Source organism: Lactuca virosa, chromosome 8 (genome assembly GCF_052849685.1).
Source record: "Lactuca virosa cultivar CGN04683 chromosome 8, Lactuca_virosa_CGN04683_v6, whole genome shotgun sequence".
In the NCBI taxonomy this organism is placed as follows: Eukaryota; Viridiplantae; Streptophyta; class Magnoliopsida; order Asterales; family Asteraceae; genus Lactuca; species Lactuca virosa.
The window spans coordinates 56,066,829-56,079,111 of NC_136433.1; the positions used below are offsets into that span (position 1 = coordinate 56,066,829).

The 12,283-nt window shown below is 35.1% G+C and overlaps 1 protein-coding gene across 1 annotated transcript; it reads right to left on the reverse strand.

The window, feature by feature from the left end:
* Nucleotides 1-265: 265 nt before the first annotated feature.
* On the reverse strand, nucleotides 266-2,840 carry LOC145134896 (PHD finger protein At2g01810-like). The gene is made up of 3 exons (XM_079069703.1): nucleotides 2,531-2,840; nucleotides 2,173-2,431; nucleotides 266-1,949 (listed from the first exon to the last, which is right to left on the reverse strand). Exons 1-3 carry the CDS (start codon nucleotides 2,838-2,840, stop codon nucleotides 266-268), a joined length of 2,253 nt encoding a protein of 750 aa, XP_078925829.1.
* Nucleotides 2,841-12,283: the final 9,443 nt, after the last annotated feature.

Genomic DNA, 12,283 nt, shown 5'->3' on the forward strand with positions numbered 1-12,283 from the left:
AAGATGCGGGGACCAAAGTGTAAAAAATGATTTGGTGGGGTCCAAAGAAAGAAATATCCATGGAATCCCGGAATTGAGGTAAGTTTTCCTTCCTTTTTAGGTTTTTTCGTTTGCATCATTTAAAGTTTGTGGTAAAGATTATGTGACATGATGACATCACAACAATATAATCTCCATAGATTCTATATATATTTTCTACTATTATATTAAAGTAATAAATAAATAAATAAATGTGATTAACTTAACAAATCCTCCATCCTTCAACCTACTGGTTCAAAAGCTCACTTTTACTCTTCGCATCACGATCCCCACACACGAACTCCACAGGTGCACCTTCATCATCCTCTATTCCGCAGCATCTCGTATGCCTCCACACGTGGCACTCATCACACGCGACCATCCTTTCTCCATCATCATCACGTGCCCCACACAAACAATCCACCCTTGATTCAACCGCATCCCCATCATAACCCTCATACCTCAGCGTCGTACCCAAGTCCAGCCCACTCCCCCTAACCCAAACCTGCGCCCCCGCCTCCACCGCGCACGATAGCACCACCTCGTCCTTTATCCCTTTTAACCCTCCAATTTGACTCACCACAAATTTATCCATTACGCAGTAAGTATCCCTCAGTGCGTACTGCGCCAACTCCCGGAGCTCCCCAACCGTCATCCACGGCGACACAACCACCATCTCCCCCGGCGGCAGTTGACGAGTCAATTCGGTTTCCAACTCGTCGAAACTCGGTAAAACTCGACAGGTTAACGTCATTGACTCATTACTTTTAACCTCAAATTCCCATTTCTTCACGAAATATTTACTGTTTAATACAACTCGACTCGCTTCACTCACTGAGTTCCACCACGGGTAACCCAGTAGAACGTTTCGATACAAAAACAAGATATCTCCGTAAACATCTCCATCTTCTTCATGAAATTCCTCATTGTTTTGGTCTCGGATCTCGAATTCCATCAATCGGGTTAATGGGTTTTTCATTCGGGTTATAATTTGATTCCCGATTGATAATTTATCGATCGATTTCAATACGAAATCGATCAAACCCGTGTCACCAACGTATTTACTCGCCATGTTTCTTAAATCTTTACGTGACATTGCTCCATTTCTTCTTGTGTTCATAATCTTGTGTTCTTTTAAAATGTTTGCGATAACTTTAGCGGTTTTTTCAAGTCTCTGTTTAGGCCATCTTGGCTCTAATTTCCATAACGATGACACAGATTTGATGTTCTTGGGATCTTCAGCCATTTCATGGATTTCAAACTCGACTAATTTGGTCAATGAATTGACTACCCGACGAATAATGTAATTATCATAACATAAAACGTTGATTGATTTTAGAACGAAATCGATCAAACCTGTGTCGCCAATAAATTGTCGAGCACTCTCTCTCAATTCGTGTCTTGACATTGCGACATTCTTCTGTTTTAGTAACTTCACGATTACTTCAATGGAGTATTCGACTCTCCTTTGAGGCCACCTGCAATCTGAATTCGTAATTGAAATCAAGAATTCTTCGAGACATTTTGGGTTTTGAATATCTTCTTCGAATGTAGCACGTTCATGTTTTGGTATTTTTCTTGATGGCGCTAGAATCTGTCTTTCAATATCTCCCGAGAGCTTGAATTCAAGCAGAAATTGAAGAAGATCACTCAATGAAAGCAATCGGGTTTCACTTAATTCCCGGTATTTAGAGATAATTTGTTGGGTTTTCTTTCCATGGTAAGTGTTTTTCAAGTCATTGATGATGTTATCGAGATGTAATTCTGCTAGAAATCCTACAGCTCCCGTGTATTTGTCTTCTGTAACACCAAAGCTTCCATGGCCGAATTTATATCCCCAATTCCCAAACCATGAGCTTCTGAATGCGACTCCATGAATTAACCTTAACTCCATTGATCTCTCCAACTTAACATCAGCTACTGATACTTTCCTGCATGATGCAAATTCATACCAAATGCAGAATCAGATTATGCATTTTGACCTCGTTTTTATCTTGATAGTTGATTTGATTCCTTTTCAGTTATATGAATTGGAGAATTACGTTCAATTTTAAGCAAAAATTACAAACAGTGAAATGTTGTTTATAATAACAAGTGTAGAGTGCAAATTATGATTGTTTAACAATGGAACATGAAATTGAGATGAAAACATACCTGGTTTTTAGAGAATTGCAAATGCTGTCCCAGAGATTCATGACATCGGTTTCAGTGAGTGAATTTGAAGAGTCTAATTCTAATTTATTGATAGAAATTAGATGACCAAAACCATTGCAGTGAATTAAGCCGTGTAAGATATGTGATTCATCGAGCTCCAAACTGTTCTTCTGATCATGATCTTTCAATGGTTGTTTATCACCATACGATGGAATCATAAACCGGTATCTTCTCTTACAAACAAAATGATGACCCCATCCTTCAAATCCAATTCACAAAATCACAATTCATTACAAGTTAAAATCACACACACACACACACACATACAGAGAAACACACGTAGCGAGAGTGAACTAACCAACTGATTTGCAGTGACAACAAAACGGGCGAAGAGATTGATCATTTATGTGTTCTTCAATAGTGTAAAGAGGGAAAATAGCACCGTTTGATTCGCAGAGAAGAAGAGTAGACCAGACATTGTTGGAAACGGCGCCAGTTAGTTGGCGTTGTTCAATCTGCTCACCATATTCATCAAGAAACGATCGAATATTATCACGAAATGGACCCGAAAAATCAGTTACTGATTTCCCAAAACTCTTGAACTCGAAGATTCGTTGCTTCCTCTTTCTACTGGTATTGTTCTTAATGCAAGCTTCCAACGTCGCCATTGGAGAGAAACGAAGAGAAATGTAGAACCGAAAATGGAGGAATAGGGTGTGTGGGTGGGGGGTTGTAAATGTAAAATGACGATTTTGGGTCTCTAAGGCGGGAGATTATGGAAGAGATGGTAGGGATGAAATGGTAAATTCGGAATGTAACGAAATATACTCATGCGGGCTTGTGTGAGTAAAATAGAACCGACTTTGTTGTGATAGGCCAGGGAGTACGTGTGTGTTATTGTGGGCCCCAAATATTGACCACGTCTAACTTACTTTTAGCCTCCCTTTAGTTTGGGGTTTTTACCGTTTTCAACCCATTGTTTTCATAGTTTAGCAATTTAGTATTGATGTGGACTTTATCGATACGGTTAACAATCTACAAAGCGTTGTCTCTCGATGCCACGACAACGGATCTTATAGCAAGTTAATATGTAGAATATAAATCATAATATTTCCAAAATATAGAGTTGCATACAACTAAACTTAAAAACTCACACTTATGGATTTGAATATTTTTGAAAAAAAACTATAAAAATGGTCCATATGGTTTGCATTGTTTTTTAACCGAAGAGTAAAATAGTTTTAACTTGCTAAAATGGTCCTTTTTCTGAGGTTTCATCGTGGAAATTGTCTGTATTTCTAGTAGTCACTAAATGATCTTCGTTTTTTCACCCATGTACCCCTCATATAAGGGCATTTAAGTCTTTTCAAATATAGCGACCATCAGGGACGGACGCATGATTTTACAGTAGGGGTTGCACGGTAGTATAAAAAATAAAAATTTCGAAAATTTTCGAAAAATTTTCCACTGCGGCCGGAAAAGTTAGGGGTTGCCGGTGCCACCGTGGACCACCCCTAGGTCCGCCCCTGGCGACCATTTTGCAGTAGATGGTTTGTGTATTATATCTTCATCCCTAACGACTCTGTCACATTTTCTTGAACATCATGATGGTGCTATGCTTCTGTAAAAATCTTGTTCTTGTACATCACTAAATATGAAGATGACTCTACTCTTCCCCAATTTAGCATATGCTTTCTCATAAACAATCTTTTTGATGCTTGGAATGGTGCTTCACTTTTGCATTCTTCTAAAATCTATTTATATAATCTAATAAAATAAAACCAAGGTGTTGATTATTAAAATAACAGGATCGTCAAATATTACAAAATGTTAAAATTATATTTATAAACGTACTTAAATTAGAAAAAAGGTGATTTCGATATTACACCAACACTTGCATAGACATGATCATAATTCTTAAAAATAAGTCTAATTTGGGCTTAAGCGTATTCTTTTAAAAACATAATACATTTAGTTTGCTACTATTCCAGTATTTATTAAATGTAACATAAGAATTTGTATTCGTAATATTTAACTACGTGTTACAAATGAAATAAAATAAAAATTGAAGGATAGATTATTGAATAATTTAATAATGAACTACAACATCAATTAATAAAACTCTTGAGTAATTTAATTGAAAAAAATGTAGAAACTTGATAGTTGATATACATTAATATTGTATGATTCATCTGTACAATAAAAAACATACATATATTGTATAAAGTTTAATTTAAACCCAGATTAAATTTTTTAAGGGCCTCGGCCTATGGGAATGTCTTGGAGAAAAAATATAATTCCTTAGGTTCCCCACGAAAGATCTTGTAACAACTAACAATGCACTTAGATGTGTACAAAAATATTTGTTTGAGACCCGAAATTGGTTCATACTCGATTCAATATGAAAATAAAACCAGTTTGATAGAAACCAGAGCGGTTTAAATCCAATCCCCTGGTGTATACGGGTTTCGGGATGTATCTTTTGAAATCAGTTTGACAAAAACGGGTTTGTGAATCTTGTTTTGGAAGAAGTTGTTTTTTTTTTCCTATAAAAGAACGGCATTTAGCCGTTTTTTCTAGAAAAATTGGGCATTTAGCCGTTTGTTTTTGCATAAATTTCCATTTTACCCTCATTTGTTAGCATATAAAGATATTGGATGAGTTAGTTTATTGACGCCAATCCAAAACATTCACAACTCTCTTAAAACTTATAAACACTCTCAAGTAATGACTTCTGAAAATGAAAATTCACAATATTCCTTTGGAGCTTGGACATCTAAATTAACGATTGTTGCTGTCAAACCTACTAAAAGAAACCTGAAAATTTGGCAACGCAACAACCTGGCAACATCACAATTTATATGAAATGTCGAGCAATACAAATAAAGCTCGGTACAAGAAATGTGGTACATTTTTTAGGAATGTGGGAATACAACTTTGATGAACCATTCAAATTTGTATTGCAAAGCGGTGAAATTTGTTCCAATGTATGATCAAGCAACAATGGAGAATGATGTTACCTTATGGAATTTCGAACAAAGTTTGGTTCGAGAATGGATGACTAAGTTCGTGATTCAAGAAAGTTTGTTTGACAAAGCTCATTCAAGAAAATCCTCGACCATGTTATTGTCATGTAAGTCGCTCGATCCGTAGACTTGATTACATAAATATGCGGAGAATTTCTAAAATTAAAATGATTTTAGGATTTGATAAATTAGAAACCTGTATAAATTTAACTCACAATGTTTGACAACTCCACATGGTTCACCAGATTCGTATCTTTGTGTTACCGTTTATTGGGTAAAATCTCAATAGTTTGCTAATGATGAAGCATATGATTAAGTTTAAATTCTTTGGGTATCTGCATACCAGAGATATTTTATATAAAATTTCAGATTATGTAATAAAAACTATAAAAAAAATGTATATATCGTTTAATAATGTCTCACATAATATAATCGTAGTTGAACAACTAAAATTAAAATATAAATAGATTTACGATAGCGCTTTTCTCCGTAAGTGATATGTTGAACACATCATCAAATTGGTTGTGCAAGACGCGCTTAAATATATTTACGATATAAAAGAAACTTGTAAGAAAATACTACATGATATTTATTAATTAAAAACATAAGCTCATAGATTTGATTATTGAATATTTTTACAAGAGAATTCTTCGCTACAAATATCACTGTCCCTCAAATGTTCCATATTTATTAATTAAAAACATAAGCTCATAGATTTGATTATTGAATATTTTTACAACAGAATTCTTCGCCACAAATATCACTATCCCTCAAATGTTCCTATCAACTACAAAACTGAAAGAAACTTATAGTAACAACTATCAAACATTAGGATCAAAATACAGAAAACACTGATTGTACGTGAGAGGCTATATCAACGGGAGAATATGGACAAAATTGAAAAACTAAATAATGAATGGATATTTCCACGACATAATTTTTATTAATCCACTGAAAAATTGATGAATAGACAATTATACCCCTCAACCCTACTTTATCTTCTTTGGTTGCAGATTTGTGTATTTAATAAGGATCTTATTCGTTTCTTACATAGTATGCAAATCAACATGTTATTTTTAAGCTAAAATCAAGTGGCATAGTATTCTATTTGCATTGCTTTTATAGATTTTGAATTACTTTAATCTTTAATTTCTGAGTACTAGCATCTGATTTGATTTTCCATAGGAATTCTAATTACTGAGGACTCAAAATGTGAACGGGGGGCGTTGTAGAACCACCCGCACGAAGACCCCAGATGATTAAATGCCTAATTGTTCAGCCGAAGAACACACATGATGAACACACATACACACACCTGCAAATCAATATTGAAGACACTTAAACATAATGGTGCGCACACACACCCCTACAATCATATGCATTTGGATCTTTGAGGAGTGAAGAAAAGAAGCAGTAAAAGCATTAGTGTTGGTCACTAATGGAAACATGAAACCAAAAGCACCAGTGGTGGTCTCCGCCAAAACGTAACAAGAATTCAAATCAGCTTCCAATGATTCTGGTCACACATGAGAATAATATGATTATGAAAGCCAAGAGTCTTATTTTTTATGCGCCTTTGAATCCTTACACACAACAAGCAATCAGCCCTTTAGCGACGACACCAGCCTTTAGCGACGACAATAGTTCATGTCGCCGCTAAAGCCTCCTGTCGTCTCTATATACGTCGTCACTAAAGGTCTGCCACCGGCGATCCTCTTTTGTCACACGCCATTTGATCGTGACCGTACGATGCTAAACGGATCCATCGGCTAGGGTTTCATCTAGTGGGAAGTAATAGCGGCGTCACCAATTGCGACGACACGTCGCCGCTATTGATGGCGATCCGCGTCAATGTCATCCTATTGATTTTGGATCGGACGGTTAATAGTCACCACAGAATGGCACGTGTTTTTCCCTCAAACGTGTCGCCGCTATTGCCTATTTGTCGCCGCTAAAGGCGTTGACGCTAATGGTGGCACCCTTTTGATTCCCACTTCGTCCCAGACGACCCATTTTCTGCATTTGTTCTTTCTCGCAAAACTCCGACGACCTACGTTTTTAGGTACGTTTTTCCAGCGTAATACACCAACCCATACCACCACTAACTGTAGATTGCTTCTAGGGCTTCGTTTTCCGTTGATTTCCACCGATTTCTGGCGATTACCACCGATTTCCGGCGATTACCAACGATTTCCGGCGAATTCCGAGTTTTTCCGGCGACCCTAAACCTCCTGTAACGTACGTTTTCTTTTCCCTTTTCTCTTTCTCTTTCTCTTGTTTTCTTACCATATTTAGCTCTAATTTCATGTTTTTTGGTGCTTTTAAGTAGTCTCCGGTGGTGATCACCACAGCACCGCCAGTGTCACCATTTTCCGGCAACTCGTTCATTTTTCCGCGATTTAGCAGGTTTTTTTTTTTTTTTTTTTGTTCTTAATGTATATGAAGTATATGTGAATTGTATATATTTTGGTATGTAAAATGTATATTTTGGTATGTGAAATGTGTGTATTTTGGTATATATGTGAAATGTACATGTATGAATATGTATGTAAAAATGTATATGCAAATGTGTATATGTGAATTTGTATGAAAAAAATGTATGTGTATGTGTATGTATGAAAAAGTGTATGTGAAAATATGTATAAGTGTATTTCTAGGTGAAATGTATATATATGGGCATATATGAAAAAATGTATGTGAAAAAATATATGTATATGAAATGTAGTCATTTTTATGTGAAAATGTAGGTGTTTGTATTGAAATGTATATATGTATTTCTATATGAAATGCATTTGTATGTATGAAAAAATATATGTGAAAAAATATGTAAAAGTGTATTTGTATGTGTGTATATTGTATGTTATGATAAAATATGTGTATATTGGATGTATATGTAATGATAGGATGTTATAATTAAAAAAAAAGTGTTGTACATTTACAATGTCTTTTTAAAATATTATAATATAATAAAAAAACAAAATAACTAAGATAATATAAATAAAAATAAATACGAAAAGGTATAATGTCATAATAGAAAAATAAAAACAAAAATAAGTTCATATTAAAAATCAAAATATGGAAAAAAAAGATGAAATAAATAACAAATATATAATATCGTTTAAAGTACAATGTTATAATAAAAAATTAAAATAAAAATTAAAACGCTAAATCTACTAAGATATAATTTACTCAAAATAGAAAAATAAAAACAAAAATAAGTTGATATTAAAAATCAAAATATGAAGAAAAAAAAGATGATATAAATAACAAATATATACTATTGTTTAAAGTATAATGCTATAATAAAAAATAAAAATAAAAAATTAATACGATAAATCTACTAAGTTATAATTTAATAATTGAATTATTTAAATTACAATGCTACAATAAAAAAATACATTTTTTTAGTTTAATTCTCTTCTTTTTAAATCATCAAAAACCTAGAAATACCCGTCCGAAATTGATTTAGAAATTAATTTCGGGTTGTTCCCGTTTTGGGACTGCTTTTTGAATACCTTACCTCGTTTAGGATGTATATGTGTATTATATGATTGATTCTTTAAAAAATATTCGGTTGTTATTTTCTCTTTGCTCCTCGGTATATAATTTTATATATACTTAGGAGCTAAGGGGAAATGATGTCGAATTTTTCTTAAACGGTCAATCATGTAATACACATTTGCATATGAGGTAATTAAGGTATTCAAAAAGTGGGTTTAGAAGCCTACCCTTGTGAATACTCTTCCGTTGGCCGGTTTTCTATTCCATCTGATTGAGCGGTTACTCTATCCTTATAAATATTCAATCCTAATTCTAGTTCTTGTAGAGTAAACATTAAAACCTAACTTATGTTTCAGTTGCAATATGTCTATTGATAAAACATGGCTACCGTAACTCTACCTTGTTCCAACAAGGACTCAAATCTTTTCTCGAGAGGTCCAAACCACACGTCGATAACAAAGGTCAAATCAGATGCCCATGTAACAAATGTAATGTCAATAAATTTATACTACTAGCCATAATGAAATTCCATATACTTCAACATGGTTTTAGTCCACATTATATTATATGGAAGTATCACGACGAAAATACAACTCACCCGGTTGTCGAAGACATAACGCGTAGTAACGAGATGGTCGATGTTATTGCTGATGTTATCGGGGGTGTGATTGAAAATGATACCAACCGCGACGAAGGGAACCCATATACCGACGGTAGCGGTGCCGATGATGGATTTCAAAAGCTGTTAGAGGAAGTCCAATTAAAATTATATCCTGGATGTTCGTTTTCGTCCCTTGACTTTTTAGCAAAGCTGATGCATATCAAGGTGATCAACAAATGGGCCGATTGTTCATTCGATCAGCTTCTTGAGTTGTTGCAAACTGCATTTCCTCAAGGAAACAGGGTCCCCCCGTCACATTACGAAGAAAAAAAGACACTAAAAAAGATCAGCTTAGGTTATGAGTCGATACACGTATGTAAAAACTACTGCTTTCTTTTTTTGGAAAGAACACAAGTTGTTGCAAAAGTGTCCAGTTTGTAATGAGAGTCGGTGGGTTGATGAAAATACAAAGGGTAAGAAGGTGGCTCATAAGGTTTTACGATACTTTCCCATGACCCCCAGACTACAACGTTTGTACTGTTCTAGACACACAACTAAAGATATGATTTGGCACAGTATCGGACGATCCAAAGATGGTATGATGCTTCATCCCGTTGATGGTACTTCATGGAAAAAATTCGATATGAAGTATCCTGACTTCTCGAAGGAACCCCGAAACGTACGCTTCACGCCTTCACTACTAGAAAAACAGCCTTTTACGACGCGCAATGCGTGTCGTAAAACGCTCAGACGGCGCGCAAATGCGTGTCAAGGAAAGCCCTGTCATAACGAGAGACGACACGCTTTTGCGCGTCGTCTATTTACGACGCGCATTTATGACGCGCAATTACGACACGCATTCACGACACGCGTTTACGACATGCATTGTGTGCCAAGGAAGGTCCTGTCATAAAGGAAGATGACACGCATTTGCGTGTCGTAACCTTACGACGTGCGTTTAGGACACACATTGCGTATCATTAAAGCCCCTGTCATAAAAGAAGATGACACGCATTTGCGTGTCATAAACTTCAACAACCATTTACGATATACATTTACAACACGTCTTTATGATACTCATTTATGCATAATACAAAAATATGGAAACAAATATATACCAAAACAATCAATTTCATCCAATAACATCATGTCAAAAAATTGTAATGCATTGGTATTAAGGGGATCTGATCGTACATTGCTATTAAGAGGTTTTCCCTAACTATATAACCTAATACTACATTGATATTAAGAAACACCTTCTTGTTTCTACTTCTTATTGTTATGCTTCTTCTGTTTCCACATGATACCTGTTTTCATCAACATATTAGTATTCAAAAAGGCTTCAAGCATCATCAATCTATGTTATAAAATATTAAAATTTAATACACATGTAGTAAAATACCTTTTGCCAAGAATCCAAGCTTCAATACAGCTAGATATGCATGTTCAAGGCTTTTTCTTTGTTCAATATCTTGTAAAAATTCTTCATCTTGGTCAATTGCTTTCTCATACCTACCACATTACCAAAACTGTAAGCCTAAATTTAATATTTTTGATAAAAAGAAAAGAGAGAGAGAGACCTTACATGGTAAGTAAAAATGGAGTTTAACAAGTTTATAATTAATTACCTTATAAGCAGATTAAAGACTCATAGCCACATTTATAAAGTTTTGTTCATGAGTCTCCAATTCATCACTTGAGTATGTCGAATAAAACATAGTATTTTTTCAGTAAGTGAATGTGTATATATACACTTGAATATGAAAATAATCAGAAATTACATACTTGACCTTCTTTTCCTTTTCCTCCATAAAAGAATACTGGAAATCCTAAGCAGCTTCTAGAAACTCAACAAATGCATTACAAGTATCTGCTTCTACTCTATACGAAATAAAATACAATAAATAAGAAAGACAATTCATTACAAGAAAAAACAACATGAACAAGAAATCTTAATTTGCCTTTTTTACAAAGCAGTAAAGATACTATTTTATATATAGTACTAAAAAATAAACTATAAACCTGACTTCTATAATTGGTTTTTAGCAATTGAAACAATAAGCTACATGACCAGAGTAACTTCAAGGAAGCAAAGAAGCAAAGGGTACCTGCGATAGATTTGGTGGATAAGCTACTCCGAGGGTTCACGCACGTATAGAGAAGGCTGAGCAGAAGAGGCAAGGAAGCAAAGGGTACCTGCGATGGATTTGGTGGATATCCTTGTCTGATTTTTGGAAGGATTTTGTGAGATCTGGAGAAGAAGGGTCGACTTCGTTCATCGCTGCCACCCTTTTCCTTCCTTCAAGCCACCGTCTCGAACCTTATTTGATGTTTTGAGAGAGAGAGCAATGGGGAAATTGAGCTCGAATTAGAGACGTGTGAAAAAACCCTAGAATCGTGATTTTGTGCTTAGGAATACATGGGGCGCGTTATGTTAAAGGAAATATAAAGCGACATGTCTACACGACACAAATTTTATAATAGGCGCCCTCCGTGTTTTTTTTTCTTTTCTGACACTAATTTAAGGGCACGCACAAATGCGTGTCCTCTATCCTTCAAATTTTTGAAAACTGGCATTATTTTTAGGACACACAAAAAATGCGTATCGTAAATTTGAGCGTGTCATTGTTCGCGTTTCATTAAAGGGCTGTTTTCTAGTAGTGCTTAGGGCTTGCTGCTGATGGTTTTAATTTGTTTGGTAACATATGTAATCCTCATAGCACGTGGCCCGTCATACTCACCACTTACAATCTTCCACCATGGCTATGTATGAAAGAGTCATCTTTCATGTTGACCTTGTTGATTCCCGACCCCAAAGCACCCGTGAAGGACTTGGATGTGTTCCTTAGTGTAACGCTCGTGTTTCTAGGCTAGACATTAATATTGATGTAATAGTCTAGGCCAACCTTTGTAATTCGTTTTGAAGTAATAAAAATGAATTATTTGAGTATTATGTGTTTTATACTTAATTATGATGATATAG